The sequence below is a fragment of the Bubalus bubalis genome, chromosome 24 (genome assembly GCF_019923935.1).
Source record: "Bubalus bubalis isolate 160015118507 breed Murrah chromosome 24, NDDB_SH_1, whole genome shotgun sequence".
In the NCBI taxonomy this organism is placed as follows: domain Eukaryota; kingdom Metazoa; phylum Chordata; class Mammalia; order Artiodactyla; family Bovidae; genus Bubalus; species Bubalus bubalis.
The window spans coordinates 20,878,517-20,903,508 of NC_059180.1; the positions used below are offsets into that span (position 1 = coordinate 20,878,517).

At 51.8% G+C, this 24,992-nt stretch overlaps 1 protein-coding gene across 1 annotated transcript; it reads left to right on the top strand.

Annotated features, from left to right (window-relative positions):
* The first annotated feature begins 826 nt into the window (after positions 1-826).
* ERN2 (endoplasmic reticulum to nucleus signaling 2) lies at positions 827-24,936 on the top strand. Its single transcript, XM_045164267.1, has 22 exons — positions 827-992; positions 3,205-3,310; positions 3,650-3,683; positions 3,908-3,980; positions 9,007-9,079; positions 9,219-9,326; positions 9,649-9,750; positions 11,284-11,548; positions 13,589-13,667; positions 13,760-13,907; positions 14,010-14,131; positions 15,784-15,939; positions 16,200-16,374; positions 21,127-21,211; positions 21,341-21,530; positions 21,612-21,711; positions 21,787-21,986; positions 23,479-23,626; positions 23,716-23,843; positions 24,359-24,482; positions 24,566-24,633; positions 24,724-24,936. Exons 1-22 carry the CDS (start codon positions 909-911, stop codon positions 24,934-24,936), a joined length of 2,781 nt encoding a protein of 926 aa, XP_045020202.1. The 5' UTR covers positions 827-908.
* The last annotated feature ends 56 nt before the right edge of the window (positions 24,937-24,992 follow it).

Sequence of the window (24,992 nt, forward strand, 5' to 3'; positions counted from 1 at the left end):
AACCAAAGGATTCATGATGTACCTATTTCTAAAAGAAGTTTTGCACCATGAGGCAGTTGGGTTTTCCAAAGCTAACCATGTTGATGGTTAGAGGATGTTTTAGATCTGGTAGGTTCTTAAAAACAAAGCCAGAGACAGGAATTCTTGCTCAAGTGCTGGGGATGGGGAAACTATATGAGAAGGCAGTGTGGGATATCCATGGGATTTCCCAGGCAAGAATATTGGAGTGGGTTGCCATTTCCTTTTCCAAGAGATCTTTCCGACCCAGGGATCCAACCCACATCTCCTGCATTGCAGGTGGATTCTTTACTCCTGAGCCAACAGGGAGGCCCATCTAACGCTTGGGAATCTGTAAGTATTGTAAAAACAGGGACTTTATCTTTCCTGCTTCCCAGGCTGAGATTACATGGTTAATTTAATTAATTTAACGTAATAAATATTTATTGAACGAGTAATTGATTTGTATTTCATCATCTCTCAGTAGAGGCCGCTAGCATAGTAACAAACAGCGCAAGCTCTGAGGTCAGACATGTGAGTTCGAATCCGAGTTCTGAGCCTCAGCTTTTACCTTGGAAGTGTCGTGAAGAGTCAGTGAGTTAATGACGGATGTAAAAGCACTTGGTACAATACTTGGCAGGTGGGAAATTCTCCATAAGGGCCTCCGTTGGGAAAATGCCTTTCCCAGGAAAGCTCGGAGCCATCCTTCGCGGGGTGTCCGGTGGTTGCGGGTGTGAGTGCGATGGGAAGGGCAGGGGAAGGAGGGAAACAGCCGCTGAGGTTGCGTCCTGGCTCGAGCACCCAGCTGGCCCAGCCTGGGGCGGAGTCTCCTCCGGGCGGGCGGGGGCCGGGCGGTTCCCCGGAGGCACCGAGGGACCGGGCCAGCCGTGTGGCGGCCGTCTACGCGGGCTATGGCGAGCGCGGCCGGGGGGTCCGGCCCGTGGCTCCCGCTCCTGCTCCAGCTCGCGGCGCTCCTCGGGACGCTCAGGCCCCAGGTGAGAAGCGGGCGGCCGCGGAGCCTCCAAGCTCCGGTCGGGGGCGCAGGCGTCCGGGGGTGCGGCGGGGCCACAGGGGGCGCCTCGCCCTCCCCCGGGTCCGGGTGGCCCCAAGTCAGCCCCTAGCCGGAGAAAACCTCCTCGTCTGGGGGAGTTGTTAGTTGCCCCACGAGCTGCAGAGGGGACCCAGCATCCCGCCCCTCCTGCGGCGTGGGGGTGTGGGAAGAGGGAACAGACCGAGGGAGGGGGCCCTCGCTTTCCTGCCAGGCCTCTTAAAACTTCTGGAACCCGGCTTCCTTGGAACTTCAAAGGTCCCCTGTGGAGAAGTGCGCCCACACACCGATTTTTACAAATTCAGGGGGATCACAGCACTCCCCCTTACCTGTGACTGGACCCCGAACTTACAACCTCTGGGATAAGTAAGCTGGACTTATGGGAATCTGGTTCAACCGTGCCGGGAGCGGAAAAGTCCAGTCTTACAGAAATGCAGTGAGAGGGAAAAGCCAGGACTACAACCCAAGACTCTAACCTATAACCCCCAGAACAGTTATTGGGCTCCCAGAGGCAACTGTGCCCAAGTGGCTCAGATGGTAAAGAATCTGTCTGCAACCTGGGAGACCCAGGTTTGATCCCTGGGTGGGGAAGATACCCTGGAGAAGGAAATGGCAACCCACTCCGATCTTTTTGCTAGGAGAATTCCATGGACAGAGGATCCTGGAGGGCTACAGTTCATGGGGTCACAGAGAGTCAGGCACCACTAGCAACTAACATACACACACACACACACACACACACACACACAGAGGCAACTGCTCGTGCCACCCAGGCCCACTTCCAGCTTGAGACCCACCCCATGGTTGCCATCTAGGAATGTGAGCACAGTGTGGCCAGATTGGGTATTTCCAGGAAAAAAAAAAAATGAGAAAAAAAGCTAGAAATGACAAAAATTAGAAACTTGACTTTTTAAGTGAAATCTTTCCAATTTTTAGAAATTGGTAGCTAACTGTAGACAAAATTTTAAACCCCCTGATGGTCAAACAAAACTCAACTGTGGACTCAGTCTGCAGCTTCTTGCCCAGGACAGTCTCCCTCCTGCCATGTGGCAGATCACAAAACAGGGCGGAAAAAGAGAAGGCTCAGAGGCAGCTTCCTGACTCTACTCCAAAACCATTGGCTTGCCCCCAAACCTGAGGGTCCAGGGGCAGGATGTGGCCTTTGCAGAGGTGCAGCAGGGCCACCCGGATGTTAGAGTTCCTGCTAGGAGCTCAGCCCCACCCTGTTTGCTCAAGGAAGGGCTGGAGCAGGTGAGTTAGCTCAGCGGGGGCCAGCCTCCCTACCGTGGCCACCCCCAGCCTTGATCCAGGGGGCCCCCTGCAGGCTGGCACCAAAAGTAGCTGGGCCGGTTTGGGGGGCGGGGGCGCAGAATGGGTCTTCCCCAGAGAGGCAGACAGTGAAGCCAAGGAGAAAGGGACCAGGTGCTGGAACTAGAGAGATGGTGGTTCAAGTCCCAGTCCTGCCATTTATCTGTGTGGCTTTAGGCTGATTACCTAACTTCCTAACTTTTCTGAGCCTTAGTACAGTGGTAAGAATAATAGCACCTCTTTCTGGACTCCTGTGGTGGTCCAGTGCTGAAGACTCTGTGCTCCCAATGGCGGGGGGCCTGGGTTCGATTCCTGATCAGAGAACTAGATCCTGTGTGCCAAACCAAGAGCCCTCAAGTGAAAGTGAATGTGTTAGTCACTCATGTCCAACTCTTTGCGACCCCATGGACTATAATCCTTCAGGCTCCTCTGTCTATGGAATTCTCCAGGCAAGAACACTGGAGTGGGTTGCCATTTCCTTCTCCAGATCTTTCTGACCCAGGGGTTGAATCTGAGTCTCCTGCATTGTAGGCAGATTCTTTACTGTCTGAGCCACCAGGGAAGATCTCATGCTGCAACTAAAATCCAGCTAAGCCAAATAAAAATTTTTAATAAAAGCATCAGTCTCTTAGGGAGGCTGTAAGAGCCACTGATGTCCTTTTGTAAAGGAGCCAGGCTCCCAGCTCCCACTGTCGCCCCTCTCTAGGGTCTTGGAGATCAGGGGGTGGAGCCAACAGCTTTCCCAATCATCCATCCTTCTTTCTGTTTCCCTCTGGGAGACAGGGAGTCCCTGCCTGGAACAAGGACTAGGGTGGTGCCAGGCCTCTCAGAAGGCTTTGTTTCCACTGCAGGTTCAGAGCTTCACGCCAGAGAACCTCCTGTTTGTGTCCACCCTGGATGGAAGTCTCCACGCCCTGAGCAAGCAGACAGGAGACTTGAAGTGGACGCTGAAAGATGGTAAAGAAGGGCTGTCACTCCTTGGACCTCGAGCTGGGGGAGATCATCTCAGGATAAGAGCATGGGGTCTCGAATCCAATACTCAGGTGTCTTCAGTCAGCTTTACCATTTACCCAGGCTGTGTGGCCTTGGAAAAGTCACTTCACCTCTCTGAGCCTCAATGTCGTCACCTGTAAAATAGGGCCAAGGGTAACGACCCTCCCTACAGGAGAGGTATTACATTACGCTCATGACAAAATGCTCGCTTGGTGTCTGGCACACGGTAAGTACCAATGTGAGGTATGCCTTTCAACGGAGAGTCTGGAGGGACTGCTCATGGTCGTGTCCTTGTTCCTGCAGATCCCATCATCCAGGGGCCAATGTACGTCACAGAGTAAGTGGACTGGGCTCTCTCAGGGCACGGACAGCTGGGAGATGAGGAAGCCAGGGTTGCCTGGAGGGGCAGGTGGGCTGGAAGGAAGGGAAGAACTTTGGGTCTGGAGTTCTGTGGTGCCTCCTGTCGGGGTGGGCTCCTACTGGCAGGGAAGTTGGAGGGAAGGGGCCCTCTTGGAATCAGGGGGCATGAACAAACCTTTCCCCTGTTCCTCTGCCCCACAGGACCGTCTTTCTCTCAGACCCAGCTGATGGCAGCCTGTACATCTTGGGGACCCAGAAGCAACAGGGATTAATGGTGTGTTGCGTACTGTGCTTGGATGGGCAAGGATCGGGACTTCTGTAAGCCAGGGCACCGAGGGGGCTGTAGGGCCAGAATCTGAGTGTCCTGCAGAGGATGAAGTCTGAGAGCACCAGGGCGAGGCTGTCTGGAGGCTGTCTGTCGAGGTTGGGAGTGGGGGGCTGGCTCTGGCTGTATCTGTACAGCAGGCTGACTGTCAGGTCGCTGAGAGTGTCAGGAGCTTCTCTAGGGGCTCTGAGGGTTTTTAGGGGAAACCTATGTATTAGTTGTTTAGTTACTGTCATGTCCTACTCTTTGCAACATTGTGGACTGCAGCCCACCAGGCTCCTCTGTCCATGGGATTCTCCAGGCAAGAGTACTGGAGTGGGTTGCCATGCCCTTCTCCAGGGGATCCTCCCTACCCAGGGGTCGAACCTGCATCTCCTACAATGGCCAGTGGATTCTTTACTGCTGGGAAGCCCATGTATCAGTTACTTTTTGCTAAATAACACGTCGCCCCAAAACTCAAACTTCAAATGCAGACAGTTTATTTAACTCATTTTCGTGGGATGACAGTTGAGGCTGGACTCAGCCGGGTGGTCTTGCTCAAGCATCTGTGGTCAGCTGTCGGTCAGCCGGCTCTTTTTCTGAAAGCTGGTTGGTAGTTGGCTGGCTTTGGACAGGGGCCACTGGGCCAGGGGTCTCTCATCTTTAAGCAGACAAGTCTGGACTTGTTCACGTGGTATCAACAAGGGAATCAGAAGCAGCAGGAGGGGGCAAGGCCAGGGCATGAGCAGTTTTCAAGCTTTGCTTATTCTCTTATCCCTTAGTATCCACAGAGGATCAGTTCCAGGTCAAGCTCCCACCACCAAAATTAGAGGGTGCTCAAATCCTTTATGTAAAATGGCACAGTATTTGCATATAACCTAAAGGTATCCTCCCATATACTTTAAACCATCTTAGATTACTTATAAGACCTAATACAATGTAAATGTCATGTAAGCAGTTGCCAGGTGTGCAGCAAAGTCAAGTTTTGCTTTTTGGAACTTTCTGAAGCTTTTTTTTTTTCTTTCCAAAAAAAATATTTTCAATCTGCAATTGGTTGAATCTGTGGGTGCGGAACCCCTGGATAGGGAGGCTGCCTGTATCACATTCGCTAATGTCTCATCAGCCAAAGCTGGTCACGTGGCCAAGCGCAGAGGCCGGCAGTGTCTAGAGCTCTGACTGTGCCATGGGAGGCCTGCCAGGACGGGCTTACTCTGTGATTAGGAAACTGAGTTGATAAGAGATGTTGGTGTGTCCATGGTGTGTCCAACAGGCAGGCCGCAGCAAATAGACAGCACCCTCCTACTGGAGAGCTTAAGGACGTTTTATTAATGGGGTTACTTACAAAGATGGGGGCCTAGTGTTGTTGTTGTTCAGTCGTGTCTGACTCTTCGCGACCCCATGGACTGCAGCACTCCAGGCTTCTCTGTCCCTCGCCATCTCTCCAAAACATCTCCCGAAGTTTGCCCCAATGGTACTGGAGTGGGTTGCCATGCCCTCTTCCAGGGGATCTTCCCAACCCAGGGATAGAACCCAGGTCTCCCTCATTGCAGGTAGATTCTTTATTGTCTGAGCCACCAGAGAAGTCCAAGAATCTGGAATGGGTAGCCTTGCCTATGCCTTCTCCAGGGGATCTTCCCGACCTAGGAGCTGAACTGGGGTATCCTTCTTTGCAAGCAAATTCTTTATCAGCTGAGCTACCCACGGGGCCGAGGGTAGGAGAGGGTAGTACCATGGGGTGCTATTTATCAGCTCTAAGACAGTGGGGGGAGCAGTTATCACTACCTGGAGCTGGAAGGGCTTTGGGGAGAGGACCACGTGACAGGAGGCCTTTGGGGGAGAGGCACAGCCAGCCCACGATGACTCTGGGAGAGGAGCCCAGGGAACCCTCCCCCTGTCCCTGCCCCTTCCCTTATCCCAGCCCCACTGGAAGCCAGAGCACAGGGCGGCCACTGATGGGATCCACACGAGTGTGTCTCCCAGGAGAGAGGCAGAGAGCAGACCTCCTGTTCATCCAGCTGTGTGTCCGCCATCGGGTCTCATGGGGCAGGTGTGGCTGTCGGTGACATCACTCCCCTGCGTCTGGGATAAAGTCCAGTTGCCCCAACAAAGCACATCAGGACCAGCTCACTCCTGCAGCATCTTCACTCACCCACGGGCACCTATGTGCACACACACGTGCACACACTCACACTGATTAATTTCTTGAATATGCCAGCTCTGGGGCTTCACCCAGATTTTCCCCATAGGGTTCCAGACTGCCTGGGTTCCAGCTTGCTGCAGTAACAGCACATACATCCCCGTGGATCCACAGGGCTTGCTGTCTTGCTCACACCGTGTGACCCATGTGGGTCCTTGGGGGCTCTGTCCACTATGGTCTCTTGCAGACCCAAGCTGTCAGATGCTCCGTCTCAACCTGGGCTTCTCCCGCAGCAAAGAGTTTGGAAAGTGACATGGTTTCTTCTGCACCCTCCCTTCGGCTAAATTGGGTTTCATGGCTGTGCCCACTTTAAGCACAAAAGAAGGGTAATCTCACCAGGGCCCAGAAGGAGAACCAGAATATTTGTGAAACGTGCTCCCCTTCCTCATGCTGGTTCCTATTCATCCCCCAAGACCCAATTTAAAATCCAAACTCCTTTCCAGCCCGTGATCTTGCCTCCAGCTTGCCTCCACTTCCGTCTGCCCTTCTCCATCCCCACTCCCAGCACACTGGCTGTTCCTCAAACATGCCACTTGGGCTTGTCAGTAGGTGGCCCTGCTGGTGGTCTCAGCATTCTGTCCCTCTGCCCTCCACATGCTCCTGAGCCTCACTGCTCCCTTGGATTGAGTTCTTACTCTCTAGCCTCCCTATGTGAAATAGCGCCTCTAATCACTCTATCCTAGCTTTCTGAGTTTGTTTTAATAACAGTTACCATTACCCGGCATCGTCGTTTATGTGCTTTTGTTTGTTTATTATCACACACACCGGAAATGTAACTCTGTGCAGAAAGGCACTTGGGCCCCAGCACCCAGCTAGTAATAGGTGAAATGACTGAATGAATGAACGCACCACTGAACGTCCTCCTTCAGTCCTTCCGTCCTGCCCACCTGCATCAGGTACCCTCAGCTTCTGCGCTCCCCTATCACAGCACTAACCTTACACGCCAGCTGTAGGTTGTATTGCCTTCTTTTGTTGTCCGTTCTGACTCAGTACATGTTTGTGCCTGGGGCACTGTCTTCTAAGAGCTCTGTATGTGGAGTTTAGGGATTTTTTTTTTCACTTTGATATAATTTCAAACCTAAGGAAAAAAAATGCAAGGAGAGTACAGAGCAATTGTTTATTCCCTTTGCCCAGCTGCATCGATTTTTTTAAACATCTTATCACTTTCACTTTATTATTCTCTCTTAGTAGATAGATATAGATAGATAATATTACATGTATGTGTGTATATATGTGTATATATACATATATATATGTATATAAAGGTCTTCCCTGATAGCTCAGTTGGTAAAGAATCTGCCTGCAATGCAGGAGACCCCGGTTCGATTCCTGGATCGGGAAGATCAGATGGAGAGGGATAGGCTACCCACTCCAGTATTCTTGGGCTTCCCTTGTGGCTCAGCTGGTAAAGAATCCGCCTGCAATGCGGGAGACCTGGGTTTTATCCCTGGGTTGGGAATATCCCCTGGAGAAGGGAAAGGCTACCCACTCCAGTATTCTGGCCTGGAGAATTCCATGGACTGTCAATGGGATTGCAGAGTCAGACATGACTGAGTGACTTGCACTTTCACTTTCATATATATAAAATTTGTATTATTCTATCTTAATAGATAGATATAGATAATATTAAACATGTATATATAAAATATATATTATTCTATCTTAAGAGATATAGATTGATAATATTGCACATGTGTTTATCTATAGATATAGACAGATACTATTACATGTGTATATATAAAATTTCTTTTTCTGAACTCGTTGAGAAAAAGTTTCAGACATTCTACCCCTTTATTCCTAAAGCATCATTGTGTATTCCTAAACAAGGACTTTCTCCTATACAACCTGAGTGTAAATTCTCAAAATCAGGAGATTTAACATTGAGGCAATAGTGTTATCTAATCCACATCCATATTAATGTTTCATTTTTAAAAAGACTTTATTTAATCAATTATTTGTTTTTGGCTGTGTGGCAAGCGGGAGCTACTCTCTAGTTGCATCTCACAGGCTCCAGAGCACTCAGGCTCAGTTGTTATAGTGTACGGGCTTAGTTACTGTGGAGCATGTGGGATCTCCCCATAGCAGGGATCAAACCCGTATCCTCTGCATTTGCAGGTGGATTCTTAACCACTGGACCACCAGAGAAGTCCCACATTAATTTTTTCAAGTGTCCCAGTGGTGTGCTTTATTGTTTTCAGTCCAGAACTTGAACCAAGACCACCCCTTGCATCTGGCCCTCATGTCTCTTGAAAGTGAAAGTCTTAGTCGCTAAGTCGTGTCCACCTCTTTGCAACCCCATGGACTGTAGTCCACCAGCTCCTCTGTCCATGGAATTTCCCAGGCAAGAATATTGAAGCAGGTTGCCATGCCCCTCTCCAGGGGATCTTCCTGACCCAGGGATCAAACCCAGGTCTCCTGCATTGCAGGCAGATTCTCTACCATCTGAGCCACCAAGGAGGCCAGCCTTGTCTCCTGGGTGTCTCTTAATCTGGCACAGTTACCCAGCATCTCCAAGGCCATCATGGCCACTGAAATTTTCAAGTCTCAGCGAGTGTTTCTGAGGTTGTTAGTCCAGGAGCGAATGATCAGGTGGCATCTTGGTGCTGGGGGTGGGATTTACTGCAGCTCCTTCGGAGGTCATGTAGCAGAGTGGTTAATTGTGCAGGTTCTGGAAGCTGGCTCTGCTACTTACAGCTGTGTGACATTAGCCAAGTGACTCAGCTCTCGGGAAATGGATATGATCATTGTTGTGCCCAGCGAATAGGTTGCATGTGTTTCTCTGCTCTTCCCGCTCCCCAGAGGCTGCCCTTCACCATCCCTGAGCTGGTTCATGCCTCCCCATGTCGCAGCTCTGATGGCGTCTTCTACACAGGTAAGCATCCCTCCAGCCCGGGGTCCTAGTCCAGCAGGGATAGGACCAAGGTCCAGCCAGGCCAGCGGGGCATGGCGCGGACAGGCTGCATGCCCTATCTAGCCCATCTAGAGAGCAGGCACCCTTCCTACCTCCACAGGCCGGAAGCAGGATGCCTGGTTTGTGGTGGACCCTGAGTCAGGGAAGACGCAGATGACACTGACCACAGAGCGACCCTCTACCCCCCGCCTTTACATCGGCCGGACACGTGAGTCAGACCCCAGCTGCTCCCCAAGCTCGGGACAGCCCCCGCTTTGGCTCTGCCCAGGCCTGGCAGTTGCTCTCCACGCTGAGTTCGAGCCAGTGAATCACTCTGTCAGTCAACAAACTTGTCACTGAGCACTGAAGGAGGAGCCAGGGACACGGCAGTAACAAAGCAAACCTGGTCCGGCCATGGTGATGCTCACAGAGTCCGGCCTCCAGGCTGGGTGCTCGGGAAGCCCCTGCCTCCACAAAATGAGGTCCCCCGGGTAGGGGTGGAGGAGCGTCACGTGGGCGTTCCTGGTAACCCTGCTTCTGGGTGTCCCCAGAGTACACGGTCACCATGCACGACCCCAGGACCCCGGCCCTGCGCTGGAACACCACCTTCCGCCGCTACTCCGCACCCCCCGTGGATGGCTCGCCTGGTAAATGTGAGTGTCTCCCTGCCCTGGCCCCACCTTAGAGCAACTCAAGGAACCCTGAGTGGCATCCACAACTAAGCCCCACCACCTTCAGACCCATCTCACCCCCTGAGGAACCCCACATACTGAATGCCACCCTCTTGATGGACAGCCTAGGTCACCCACTCAGCACACAGCCTCTGACCCTCCTGTACCCTGAGAAGCTTTCAGCATCCTGAGTCCTTCACACTTGCAGTGAGCTCAGCCAGGTCACCCTGGGTGCTACTCAGACCCCAAGTGACCCCCAAGCAACCCCTGCACACCTGAGCAGTCCCCATCTGTGTGCCCCAACTGACCCCCAGTGTTGACAGAGATGAGAGATGACCCTGAGTGACTGCCCCTAGAGTCACCACCCTCCTTGATATAATGACTGCCCTTTCCTGTGTGGGCATGCTTCCTGCTGCTGCTACTGCTGCTAAGTCACTTCAGTCATGTCCGACTCTGTGTGACCCCATAGACAGCAGCCCACCAGGCTCCCCCGTCCCTGGGATTCTCCAGGCAAGAACACTGGAGTGGGTTGCCCTTTCCTTCTCCAATGCATGAAAGTGAAAAGTGAAAGTGAAGTCGCTCAGTCGTGTCTGACTCTTCTCGACCCCATGGACTGCAGCCTACCAGGCTCCTCTGTCCATGGGATTTTCCAGGCAAGAGTACTGGAGTGGGGTGCCATTGCAATCTTGGGTAGTATAATATTACAAAGAAATTGCTTTTCTTCTGTTATTGTTCAGCTCAGTCATCTTCATATATCTTTAATCCATAGTAGTCACTTGTGTTATTTCATTTCCTTCTGTTTTGGGTTTTTTTTTTTTTTCATTTCCCTTAGTATATCAATATATTTGTTACTGGTTTCTAAGAACGCATTTATGACTAAAGGTGTCAACCATTTGTCATGCAGTATAAATGAAACACCGTATTTTATTGCCATCAATTTACTCTGGTATTCGGTATTTTGGTTGTGTATTAAAATATAATCATGTTGTGTTTAAAAAAATAATAGTAACTGCCCTTCCTAAATGCCTGAATGACCCCAAAGGTACCCTAAACCACTCCCAGACCCTGACTCCACCATTCCACCTGAGAATTCATACAGGCGACCCTGACACATCACAGGTGACACCCACAAGGCCCCTAACTGAGCCCCCTTCACATTCTAAATGACTCCCATGTTACCCACATGTGTCCAGACCACCCTGACTGACCAAAAGCCAGACCATGACTGACTTCCCCACATCCTAAGTGACAAGGACTTATTCGCACACCGGAGTTGCCTTTGGATGACCTCAGCTTACCCCTACATCTTACACAACTGTCCCATTGAGCCTGATCAAAGTGACCCAGTGAACTTCCCATGTCCTGATAACCCTCCAGTGATCTCACCTGACCTCCACACACCTGAGGGGCCCTGCTGACAGCCCATCCTCAAAGCAGCTTCCCCACCCCAAGATGCTCCAAAGAGCCTCAGGGCAGGGCTCCCTGACCACATCTCTGCACCATCTTTCCTGGCAGACATGAGCTACCTGGCATCCTGTGGGATGGGTCTGCTGCTGACCGTGGACCCAGGGAGCGGGGCAGTGCTATGGACGCAGGACTTGGGCGTCCCTGTGGTGGGCATCTACACATGGCACCAGGAGAACCTGCGCCAGCTACCCCACCTCACACTGGCTCGAGACACCCTGCACTTCCTCGCCCTCCGCTGGGGCCACATCCGACTGCCAGCCTCAGGCCTCCAGGACACGGCCACCCACTTCCCTGCCTTAGACACCCAGCTGCTGTAAGTACCCATGTCTGGGGGCCAGGGAGGAGCTTCTGGAAGTATTTTGACCAGTGTAGCCCAGGTCCAATGGGCAGGTGTGATGTCCAACCATGACAGACCAGTATAGCTGGACCAAGGGTCACAGTATTTCAAACAGTTTGGTAAATAACCAGTGCCCTGCATGCCCACCATGTGCTCCCAGGACCCCTGGATAGCCTCACTGTTCAGCAACTGGTAGGGTAAAATCTGGCCAAGGGAGGGCCTCCGTATCTCCATCCCAGTGCTACAGCAGGCATCTGTTCTGATTGGTAGGTACTGTGTGTTTATTGGGGCTTTCCCGGTGGCTCAGTGGTAAAGAATTTGCCTGCAATGCAGGAGATGCGCGTTCCATCCCTGGGTCAGGAAGATCCCCTGGAGGAGGGCATGGGAACCCACTCCAACGTCTTGCCTGGAGAATCCCATGGACAGAGGAGCCTGGTGGGCTATGGTCTATAGGGTCGCAAAGAGTTGAACTCAACTGAAGCGACTGAGTGCACAGGCACATGTGTTTATTGATTTTTAAAAACCTTAAAAATGACCCTTCCTTATAACACCGAATACCTTAGTATCCCCATCTTGGGGAGCCAGGAGACAGACTGGGAAAATCAGGGATTACCCATTAATTCAGTTGGTTCTCCCAATATTAATTGAGCATTTGCTACGTAGCAATCACTTGCTAGGCTCTGGGAGTACAGTAATATAGCCAGTGTTCTGACCTACAGAAATCTCAGAGTCTAGTGCAAGAGACAGGGGTGTAAAGAGGTAATCATGATATGGTATGATAAGGGAAGAGATAAGAGAAGTATACTGTATCATGGGAATGTATAAAAGGGCACCTAAATCAAGACTTGGGGCAGGAGGCAATCATAGAAAGTTTCCTAGAGGAAGGGACATACAAGTTGAAACCTAAAAGGTGAAGAGAAAACAAGAGAGACAGATCATGGCAACCAGGAAACAGAGTAAGTTAACAAAACAAGGCTGGAGAACAACTCTGAGCAGAGAACAAGGTCTGAGGCTGTTAAACAGGGATCTTATCAGATCATTTGAAGGGTTTAGGATAAGGTTAAGGAGAAGGCATTGGAAGGTTTTAGATAAAGAAGTGATTTGATCATATTTTCATTTCAGAAAGATAACTGGCTACAGTGTTAAGTCATCTTAGTGCTGTGGGGATGAAGCAGGCACAGAACATTGCCTTAGTTCAGGCAGAAGACACTCTGGACTAGGACGGAAACAGTGGAGATGGAAATAAGTGGAGGCTAACACATATTAAGAGGAGAAGACAGTATTTGGTGATTAGAAAGTTTGATGATTGTGAGCAAGGAGTCACCAATTACCATCAGGTTTCTAGAAGCACATGAGTGCTGTTGTTTTCAAAGGTAGGGGGCACTAGAGGAGGAAGTGGGGGAGGAGGAGGAGGAAGAAGAGGGGAGGAGGAAGAGAAGCAGGTAAGGAATGAGGTGATGAATTCAGATTTAGAAAACTGAGCTCCTGGAAGAGGTCTGGGCTAGAAACAGATTTAGAAGCAATGATTGTAGAGTTTGTATCATTAGCTTTTGCTGTATAACCAATCACTCCCCAAATTTAGGGCTTCAGAATGAACATTTCTTATTTTTCAAGATTTTGTGGGTCAGCTGAGTGGTCTTCTGGTCTGGGCAGCCAGCTGGCAGCTTGGCTGAGCCTGGACAATCTAGAATGGCTTCACTCACCTATCTCATACTTAGTGGATTCTTTGGCCTATGGGGTATCAAATAAGGCCTCTCATACGCTGCACAGTAACCTTGTTTTCCTCTTGTGGTGGTCTCAGGTTCCAAAGAACCCCATGAGAAGGCAAGCCCCCATGCACAAGCATTTCTCAAGCCTCTGATTGTCTCATTTGCTATCATCTCATTGGTCAAAGCAAGTCACGTGACCCAGGCCAGAGTACGTGTGGGCTGGAACAATAGAAGGACACCAGTACGATGGGACTGAAACTGCCTGCCACCTTCACTCATTCTTCTCCCCTTTCCTCTCCCCCACTAGGATGACCCTGTATGTGGGAAAGGATGAAGCTGGCTTCTATGTCTCTAAAGCACTGGTTCACACTGGGGTGGCCCTAGTGGTGAGAAAGGGCCTCTGAGGGGCTGGAAAGAGGGGATGAAGCAGGAGAGAAGCCCCCCGCCACCACTCAGGACTCTCCATCTTCTGCCATAGCCTCGTGGCCTGACCCTGGCCCCCACCGATGGCCCCACCACAGAGGAGGTGACACTGCAAGTCTCAGGAGAGCGAGAGGGCTCACCCAGCACTGCTGTCAGATACCCCTCAGGCAGCGTGGCCCTCCCTAGCCAGTGGCTTCTCATTGGTGAGACCCCTTCCACTCAAACTTAAAGGACCTGTGAGCCCAGCTTCTGAGCTAGAAGGCTGAGGTCACCTTCAGCCCCCTGACCTTGTCCCTGCCCCTTAGGACACCATGAGCCACCCCCAGTCCTGCACACCACCATGCTGAGAGTCCATCCCACCCCAGGGAGTGGGGCTTCTGGGACCAGACCCTCAGAAAGCATCCAGGCTCCAACTCTCTTCTTGGAGGTCAGTGTTTGATGGGCAGAGGGCCTGTGGGGAGATGCCGCAGGGATGGGCAGCCCTGGACCTTTTCCTCAGGCTTCTAGGCATAACATTTGAGGTGGGTCAACTGACCTCACAGTTTCTCAGAAGAAAAACTTTTTTTGTTGTTATTGCCAGAAAAAAGCATTACAAGTGTCAAAACGGTATTGGCTATCTAAATTGTGAAACATGGGTCACGGTTTTCTTTATTCTTCAGTTTAGAGGTGGCAAAAGATTTATCAAGTGAGAAAATGAAAATGGAAAAACTATAAAAGTATGCCCTCCTGGGAGAGGACTGGACAAGAGTCGCTAGTAGTTCAAGGTTAGAAGGAACAGACATGCTCTGTTCTCAGAATGACATGATTCTCAAATCTGGTTGCTCATCAGAATCACTTAGGAGCCCACTCCAACCTCACTGAATTCAGAATCTCTGGAGGCAGATACTTGTATTTTTTGGTGATGGCAGGTCAGGAAGCAACAGTTAGAACTGGACATGGAACAACAGACTGGTTCCAAATAGGAAAAGGAGTACGTCAAGGCTGTATATTGTCACCCTGCTTATTTAACTTATATGCAGAGTACATCATGAGAAATGCTGGACTGGAGGAAGCACAAGCTGGAATCAAGGTTGCCGGGAGAAATATCAATAGCCTCAGATATACAGATGACACCACCCTTATAGCAGAAAGTGAAGAGGAACTCAAAAGCCTCTTGATGAAAGTGAAAGTGGAGAGTGAAAATGTTGGCTTAAAGCTCAACATTCAGAAAACGAAGATCATGGCATCCGGTCCCATCACTTCATGGGAAACAGATGGGGAAACAGTGGAAACAACGTCAGACTTTATTTTTTGGGGCTCCAAAATTACTGCAGATGGTGACTGCAGCCATGAAATTAAAAGACGCTTAGTCCTTGGAAGGAAAGTTATGACCAACCTAGATAGCATATTCAAAAGCAGAGACATTACTTTGCCAACAAAGGTCCATCTAGTCAAGGCTGTGGTTTTTCCACTGGTCATGTATGGATGTGAGAGTTGGACTGTGAAGAAGGCTGAGCGCTGAAGAATTGATGCTTTTGAACTGTGGTGTTGGAGAAGACTCTTGAGAGTCCCTTGGACTGCAAGGAGATCCAACCAGTCCATTCTGAAGGAGATCAGCCCTGGGATTTCTTTGGAAGGAATGATGCTAAAGCTACTTTGGCCACCTCATGCGAAGAGTTGACTCATTGGAAAAGAGTCTGATGCTGGGAGGGATTGGGAGCAGGAGGAGAAGGGGATGACAGAGGATGAGATGGCTGGATGGCATCACTGACTCGATGGACCTGAGTCTGAGTGAACTCCAGGAGTTGGTGGTGGACAGGGAGGCCTGGCGTGCTGCAATTCATGGGGTCTCAAAGAGTCAGACATGACTGAGTGACTGAACTGAACTGAACTGAAGAGTATCTGGGTTTTTTAGTGACACCCCAGGTCTCCTGGGGCACCACAATTTTCAGCACCACGGAGAGCGCCAGGTTTGCCATCATGTAGACCACTCACTTTCCACCCCTTCAGCTAAGCCCAGCCCTGTACTGCATGATAAAGAAGGGTTAGGGGTTCCATAGCAGGAGGGGCTGCTGAGAGTGAAAGCCCCTTTGTCCTCAGCTCCTGAGCCTGAGCCGGGAGGAACCTCCGGACCTGGAGCTGCATCCTGAGAAGAAAACCTCAGCGCTGTATCCAGGCCTGGGACCCCAAGACCTGCTGGCAGCCAGTCTCACTGCTCTCCTACTGGGAGGATGGATTCTCTTCCTAATGAGGCAGGTAAGCCCATCACCTCTGACCTCAGGTCCATCTTATGGTCTTCCTAGAGGAACTCTGCTCCTCTCCAAGACCACTTAGCGAGTTTCTCCACACCCAGGTCCAGTTCTACCCCCTGCCTTCCTCTTAGCAGCTCCCAGAGCCCTCGATACTGTGCTCTTTATGTCAATGCTCCAGGGACTGGCCATCTCAGGCACAGCTTCTGGGCCCATCATGGGGCAGGGCTGGCCAGGGCTGAGCCCTCTTCAGCCCCCATATTTCAGCAGCAGCAGCAGCAGCAGTTGGCAGAGAAGCAGCAGCACCAGGCTCCCCTCGCACCTGCAGGCCCTTCTGACATCTCACAGGATGCTCAGCCCCAGCCCTCCAGTGCCACCCTTCAGAGCCAGAAGAAGCTTCAGAATCCCCCAGAGCAAGGCCAGCCACTGGAAGACCCTGAAGGTGAGCTCACATGAGCAAGAAATGTCAGAGTCAGGGACAGAAAAGAGAGAGGCAGGTTTAGCTCCAGAATCAGATTATTGGAACAACAACTGCTGTTGTTCAGTCCGTGAACTGAACAAGTTGTGTCTGACTCTTTTGTGACCCCATTGATTGTAGCCCACCAGGCTCCTCTGTCCATGGGATTTCCCAGGCAACAAGACTGGAGTGGGTTTCCCATTTCCTTCTCCAAGGGGTCTTTCTGACCAGGGATCCAACCCACATCTCCTGCCTTGGCAGGTGGATTCTTTACCACGAAGCCACCAGGGAAGCCAACCCTAAGTGAGTTAACAGGAGAGAACTTTGAATAGTGCCTGCTGTGAAGTGGAGCCCTCTAGAAATGTTTGCCATCATTTTTGCTGTTGTCATTATGTTCAGGGACCCTGGATACAGATAGAACTGGTATAGATCTAAGTCCACTGTTAATTTTGATAAATTGCTTGACTCCTCTGAGCTGCAGTTTTCTCATCTGTCAAGTGGGAATGATAACGCCTACTCCATTACATCACCTCATATGACTGGTTTACCATCAACACTATTATTAAATCATGCCAAGCTGATGTTATTAATATGTGTTAAAAGAATATCCAATTTGGTAATAATAATAATAATAGTAAATTACCTAGGTACCCTTTGGTTCCTTTTCCCTTTAGGGCTTTTTATTTTTTTTTTTTTAACATTTTTCCTCTCTTCTCTCAATTTCATCCTATAAAGAAGCCCTTTCAGGCTTCCTCTGGAACCTGTGGGATGCCCCAGGGGAGCTTACATGTGCTTTTATTGGTCAGTCCACGCTGCTTCTCTCCTGCTTCTTTGGCACTGCTCAAGCCACTGCCTCCTACCTTGGAGCTACTCTGCTGCACCGCTAACTCAGCCTGAAGTCCGCCCCATGTCTGGTGGGATGCTCCCATGCTGCTTCCGAAGTTCCCCCTGTGTTCGCCACCCCCCCCCCCACATCCTGTGCTGAGAGGAAAGCAGCTTCCTTCCTGGGGGCTCAGATCCTGTAGAAAGCCCCCCACCGCAGAGTTGCCTGAGCCCTGTAGGTTGCAGTTCCAGTCACTTTTGTGGCTCTGGGTGGGTCCACCCAACACTCCATTGCACCCTGAAACACTTCTTCTTGGACCTTGTGACTCAAGCTGAGTCTTTCCCCAGATGACCCAGATTCCATGTCGTCCCAGGTGGTTCTTGTCAAAAGACCTTACTGTCCCTCACCACCACGGTCTACTAGACCCAGTTATTGACGGGATGGAATTCCTTCCCCCAGACATCTCTTCAGTCCCCTCATGGGGCTGTAGATACCACTAACCCACAGAGGAAAAGAGAAAAGAGGATGTTGAATTCCAACCCTGGTTCATCCAGGCTCCCCTGTTATATGAAATACTTAAACTTCTTTACTCACTGTGAAAAAACAATCAAAGTATTATCAGTGCTTCAGGAGAAGAATCTAAGAAAATAAAATACCCAGCTAGAGTGTGGTCATTTTGTGACAAAACTCAGTGGTAACAATCTCTATATAATATTGAGTTCCCTCTGCACCTTAAAAGAAACCTTTCTATTTCTTTTACTTTCTTTAAAGTTTCAATAAGCTTTACTTTGGTATTTTCATAACTTCTAGGAAAGCATGGAAGGGACAGGTAATTATTAAGTGCTGTGATAAATGCTGTGATGGGGATGGAAGGATACAGGGAGCTGTAGGAACACAGAGGAGGGTCATGGAGCTCTGATGTGGGGACATAGGAAGTGTCCTCAAAGTGAAGTTAGGCTGTGATCCCAAAGAGAAGAAGAAATTACCCAGGTGAGCAGGGCAGAGTGGAGCAGGAACCTTCCAGGTGGCCCCAAGAGCACAGGTGAAGGTTCAGAAATGCGAGAAAGCAGGGTGCACATTCTGGAAGCTGAGAAGAGGGTTGCAAACTCATGCTTCCGGGTGGGTCAGATGGATAAAGCAGAGAAGTGAAGCAGTCACATAGGAGAGAGAATAGGGAGTGGTGGGGACTGTGGCCAGCTGGAGAACCGGTGCTCGGGCTAAGCCTGCCTTGCTTACTGCTGCAATCTGGACCAGAGCTTGACTCAGGAATTATCTGTTGAGTTAGTGACTGACACTGGCCATCAGAGATTCTTAGATTAGACAGCACTCTTAATAAATATATGCAGAGTGAATATGTGCTAAGCAGGTATGAGGTATAGGCAGAGTTAATGGCTAGGACTTGCCCATTCAATATGCAGCAATTTGGAGTCCAGTGTATCGAAATCTTTCATGCAGGAAGAGTCAAATAAACACATGTGGCAGATGGCAGGAAAGCTTCGAGAACCACTCTCCAAAAAAGCCCTCCACTCCTATGGCAGCCCCTAACGTGTTCTTAGGACATCTATGTCAGGAACTCTGACCTTGGAACCTTTGGTCCTCCTCTCAGTGCAGAGAAAGGAACGTTCCTCAGGACCTTTTCATGGTTCACAAAATCTGCAGTGGAGCTCTGCCCCACTCTCATTTAACCTCCACCAATGCATCTACACGTGCTTGGTAGGGTGTCCTCCAGGACTGCTGGCTACATGGTACATTCAGCAGCAAGTGGGCACAATCAAGCTGGCACAACCAGCTAAAACTGAGAGCTAACATTTATATAGCACTTACTGTACACTGGGCCCTGTTCTAAATATTGTGCATGTATGAAGTCATATTCACAAGGTGGATACTATCATTATGCTGATTTTATAGAAGAGGAAACTGAAGGCAGAAAGGTTCATGACACTCCCACCCCGGACTCACAAAGCCAGTAAGTAGCAGCCCAGGAACTCAAAAGCAGGTCAACTTTGGGATGATATCTGTTTGAATTTTGGCAATGCCCATGAAGTAGGTAACCTGCTTGAATGGTTTCCCAAGCCGTGTAAAAGAAGCAACGCAGTGCCTCACATATTTCTGGGGATCTCAGAGGGGATTCTGACCATACATCACTTCCCCACCATGTGACAACTTTTGATTCCTTTAGAAATTCTCCTGTATTTGTTGCTTCTCTGTTATCATGATATAGAAGGCTGAGCAAATGATGGTGAATATGTTTGTGCAGACTGAGCCTCCTGATTCATTATTTCTGCATTCAAGAACTTCATGGCCAGAAGTCTGGCCTCCATCCCAGCACTGAGGGTCCTCCTGAATCTAGAGTTAGTTCTGAATCTAACCCAGAAAGCACATAGTGAGTGTTCACGAGGGCATCCAGGCAGGGGAGGCAGACATGCAAAAAGACAGGAAACCAGCAGAACCAAGCGAGTGGTACAGAGTGGTACAAAAGAGGAGCCGGAAGCACTCAGGGACCCTCACCTGGAGCCAGCTGAGCAAGGCTTGTCCAAACAGGCTTTCCGGTAACTCTGCCCCTGCTTTCTGAGCTGCCAGAGAGACAGGCCCAGCTTACCTGTGTGTGATGTGCTTCCAGCACGGCCCCAAGACCACACTCCTGAGGGTGGAGTATACACATTTCAGGGTACACACATTTCACTTACTGCCTGCATCTCATCAGCAGAGAGTTTTTAAGCAAATAACCTAGAGCAGTGCTGAGGGACAGCTTAATACTTTGCTCACAGATCTCTGACGCTGATTTTCATTTGCTTTTTTCCTAGAGCTGATTAGAGACTAAAGCTGCCAGCTCTTCCTAGGGAGAGTGTTCTCAGGACCACGGAGGGGCACACAACTCTAGAAGCACAAGATGCACTTAACTGTGTGCATGGGGCCCCCTGGGTGCTGAGCAGGAGCCTGCCCTGTGCCTGGGTCATTGTGAGGGGTCTCTCCCAGGTGACCCGAAAGGAAGAGCAGTAACCACCCAATTCCTCCACTTACCTGAGCCAATCACACCCACCCTTTCTTAAAAAAAAAAAAAAAAAAAAAAAATTATTTTTGGCTGTGCTGGGTCTTCATTGCTCCTGAGGCCTTCCTCTAGTTGCTGCAAGCGGGGGGCTACCTCTCTAGTTGCGGTGCACGGGCTTTTCATTGCAGTGGCTTCTCTTCTTGCAGAGCACATGGGCTCAGTAGCTGCAGAGTGAGTTTAGTTGTCCTGTGGTGTGTGGAATCTTCCCGAACCAGGGATCAAACCCGTGTCCCCTGCACTGGCAGGCGGATTCTTAACCGCTGGACCACCAGGAAAATCCAACCCCACCCTTTGTAATGGGAAGCCAAGGCCTTCTGGGGGCTCCCTGCTTCCCTGGAACTAATTCTAGACAGTTCAGCATCCACATGCCCACTGCTCCCCGCCCCTCTTAACCCCCGCCCAGGACAGTCTTTTCTGCCATGGCCTTCACCTTCATCATGCTTCCGGCTGACAAAATTCACTTTCCTATTTGAAGCCAATACCTTAGTCGAAAGGGTTTATTAGTAACTGGTGGAGGTAAGGAAAGGAAAGAAACCTGGGCAGGAAATGCCAGAAGAGGGAAAAATGATAAAAGAGGACAGCAGAGCAGACCTCCCCCCCACCCTTTTTTCCATTAATCCTCACAGTAATATTATGCAGGATCCTTGACATAGTCCCACTTTACAGATGAGAAAACCGGGGCACTGTGGTTAGGTCACTTGCCTGGAGTAAGTGGTAGCCTGAGGCACTAGACCCTGTCTGGCACCTGGAGGGGCATGGAAGCCGGAGGCTGGAGAGAGATCGAGGTTGGGGAGACGGGTCTGGACTGGGCGGGGTGGCAGCCATGGGCAGAGGCCCCCTGAGACCCCCTCTGCTTTCCCCCTAGCCGAGCAGCTCACCGTGGTGGGGAAGATCTCCTTCAACCCCAAGGACGTCCTGGGCCGCGGAGCCGGTGGGACTTTTGTTTTCCGGTGAGTGGCACCCAGGAGCTGGGCTGAGGTGGCCACTATCCCTTGGAGAGCACCTCTTTGAAAGAACCCCCAAGGTGGGCATGGATCCTAACAATTCCCTTTTCGTCTGCCCTCTGGACCCCCACCCAGGGGACAGTTTGAGGGGCGGGCGGTGGCGGTCAAGCGGCTCCTCCGTGAGTGCTTCAGTCTGGTCCGGCGGGAGGTGCAGCTGCTGCAGGAGTCGGACAGGCACCCCAACGTGCTCCGCTACTTCTGCACTGAGCGGGGACCCCAGTTCCACTACATCGCTCTGGAGCTCTGCCGGGCCTCGCTGCGGGAGGTGAGGCCTGCGCTCAGGGGTGGGAGCGGGGCCAGGCGTCCTGGGCCGCAGGGTGATGCTCTGCCCCTCACTGCTCCCCAGTACGTGGAACACCCGGAGCCAGACGGCTGGGGCCTGGAGCCCGGGATGGTGCTGCAGCAGCTGATGGCGGGCCTGGCTCACCTGCATTCCCTACACATAGGTACCGGCCCCTCCCGGCCTCCCTCTGAGCCCCTGCCTGCCCCCCTCAGCTCTCAGCTCTGCTCTGCTCTCACAGTGCATCGCGACCTGAAGCCAGGAAACGTCCTCATTGCGGGGCCCGACAGCCAGGGCCTAGGCAGAGTGGTCCTTTCAGACTTCGGCCTCTGCAAGAAGCTGCCTGCCGGCCGCTGCAGCTTCAGCCTCCGCTCGGGCATCCCGGGCACAGAAGGCTGGATGGCGCCCGAGCTCCTGCAGGTCCTGCCTCCGGACAGCCCTGTGAGTCCTGCCACCCCAGGCTGCAGCCATGCCTCCCCACCCAGTGTCTCTGCTGCCTGGGCTCTGGATCACCCATTCTGTGGCCTTCAGTGACTCCTCCCAGATGTTTCTTAATCTGTAAAGTGGGGATAACTCCTCCCTTTTTCCCCTAGGGCAGTGGTTCTCAACCAGGGGTGACTTTTGCCATCACTGGGCAAAGTCTGGAGACCTTTTGGGTCGTCCATCTGGCAGGGAAAAGGAAGTTGCTACTGCCACCTAGTGGGCAGAGGCCAGGGATGCTTGTGAGACACCCAATGCACAGGACGGTCCTCCAGGACCAAGAATCATCTGGTCCAAAATGTCAACAGTCCCGAGGTTGAGAAGAGCTAGAAAATGGTTTTCATCTCTACTGTGGTGTAGTCACTGAGGAGCTTGAAAAAATCCAAGTGCCCAGGCCCTACACCCAGTAACTGACCCCCAGCGACTTTACTGTGAAGCCAGAGTGGAGAGCCACCCAGATTGGAGGGTTTGAGGGAGCATCAGATGAGCTAATGGTTTCCTCAGGTGGTGCTAGTGGGAAAGAACCTGCCTGCCAATGCTGGAGACTTTAGAGACGCAGGTTCAATCCTTGGGTCAGGAAGAACCCCTGGAGGAATAAATGGTAACCCATCCCAGTAGTCTTGCCTGGAGAATCCCACGAACAGAGGAACCTGGCGGGCTACCGTCCATAGCATCGCAGAGTCGAACGCGACTGAAGTGATTTAGCATGCGCACATGCACATGAGCTAATGTAACTGAGTCATAGAGCAGTGTCTGACCCCCGGAGGCACTTGGAGACCCAGGATCACAGATTTTTGAGTCAGTGTTCAGGGGGACGTCATAGGCATGGATGAGAGTAACACACAGGCAAACAGACAGAGTCACCCCCACCCCTGAAGTAGAGCGAGAGCTAGAAGTGGCAACGTGGAGGCCCAAGAACCAGGGCACTGATGTTAGGAGCCTGTGCGGGTTTTGATTTTTTTAATTTGCAGCCACCATTTTAACCTCGGAAATTCCACATAAAAGTCTAGATTTCTGGATTCTTTTGCAAAATCAAAAGCTCTGCCACCCGAGAAAGTCCCCTGGAAGCAACCAGCTGCAGCTGAGTGCCAGAGGCCAGCTGTGGATGGGGATGGTACCAGATCACTGTCCCCACTGCTGCCTTATTGCCTCACACCCAGCTAGCTTCACTCGGACATGTCAGCATCACCCACCAGACCTGGAGGAATAACGCGTGGAGACCTCAACTAGAGGCTCAGTGGGTGCAAAGATTCTGGATAAAAACCACACGTCCCCTCCACTAGTGCAGAGGGGAGGGAATGTAGGGCCACGAAGATGCCTCTTGGGAAGTATCCTTGAGTTCTAGCCTGAACCAAATCCTGGGCTGCTGCCACACCAGCCCCGGGCAGAGCACAGCCAGGCAGACTTCCTGGAGCAGAGACCTCCTCCTCATCTTTGTTCCTCTGGCCCCCAGACCAGCGCAGTGGACATCTTCTCTGCAGGCTGCGTGTTCTACTATGTGCTTACCGGTGGCAGCCACCCCTTCGGAGAGAGTCTTTATCGTCAGGCAAACATCCTTGCGGGGGCTCCCTGTCTGGCTCACCTGGAGGAAGAGGCCCACGGTGAGGGTGACCTGGGCTGGCAGAGGAGGGGGGTAAGCAAGGCAGAGGCTGGGCGGGCTTGAAGCCACCCCTCCCTCTTGCTCCTGCAGACCAGGTCGTCGCCCGGAACCTGGTGGAGGCCATGCTCAGCCCCCTGCCGCAGGCTCGCCCCTCTGCTCACCAGGTGCTTGCCCACCCCTTCTTTTGGAACAGAGCCAAGCAGCTCCAGTTCTTCCAGGTCAGTTGGAAATATGGAGAGAGGCCTCAGAAAGTTCGGGTTCTGAGCAAGGGAAACCAGGTTGGCTGGGGGAAAGAGACTCATCTGTGTTCCATGCAGCCCAGCTCTTTGATCTAAACCAAGACAGAGCCCAGATTCCCAAACGCTGCCCTCTCAGCCCTGCATGGTCTCCTCAGCACCGCTTTCCAAGCTCAGCTGCCCCTGGTGTGAGGACATACCCCATTCCTTTCAGCCCTAGTTATCTCTCATGCTATTCCCATGCCCAGACAGCACATTCCACTTCTGTGACCTTGAGTCACTGAGCCTGTTTGCTCGTCTGTAAAATGGGGAAAACAGCGCCTCCGTCACAGGTTGGACTAGACCCTGTGTAGCAGAGAAGCTCCACTCGACAGGAGGCAACAGTCCTTTACCCTGAGCCGAGCAGCTCTGGCTGCTGCACGCCCCCAGCCATTGGACCCTCCTGGCCTGTGGCCTCCAATCCTGGTCAGGAGGCTCAGCAGCTCTGTGGGTCCTAGGACGTCAGTGACTGGCTGGAGAAGGAGCCTGAGCAGGGGCCCCTGGTGACGGCGCTCGAGGCAGGAGGCTCCGAGGTGGTCCGGAGTGACTGGCACAAGCACATCTCGGTGCCACTGCAGACAGGTAGAGGCCAGACTTGGGGGGCCCAGGAGGTCAAAGGGACGCCCCAGCAGGGACGGCTGTGCCAACGCCTTCCCTGCCCACAGATCTGAGAAGGTTCCGGTCGTACAAGGGGACGTCGGTGCGAGACCTGCTTCGTGCTGTGAGAAACAAGGTGTGTTCCAGGGCTCGGTAGGGGCCTGGACAGTGGGGAGGCCTGAGGCCTGGTCCGGCTGAGCCCCGGCTCTCTGCTCCGACCCTCCAGAAGCACCACTACAGGGAGCTCCCAGAGGAGGTACGGCAGACGCTGGGCTCTGTCCCTGACAGCTTTGTCCAGTACTTTACCAACCGCTTCCCACGGCTGTTGCTACACACGCACGGTGCCATGAAGAGCTGCGCCTCCGAGAGCCTCTTCCTGCCTTACTATCCGCCGGCCACAGGGGTGAGGGGGCCGAGCCCGGGGGCAGCGGGGAGCTGAGCCCGCCCGGGTCGACAGACCAGCAGAGGCCAGGCCGCGGGGGCCACCGGAGCAAC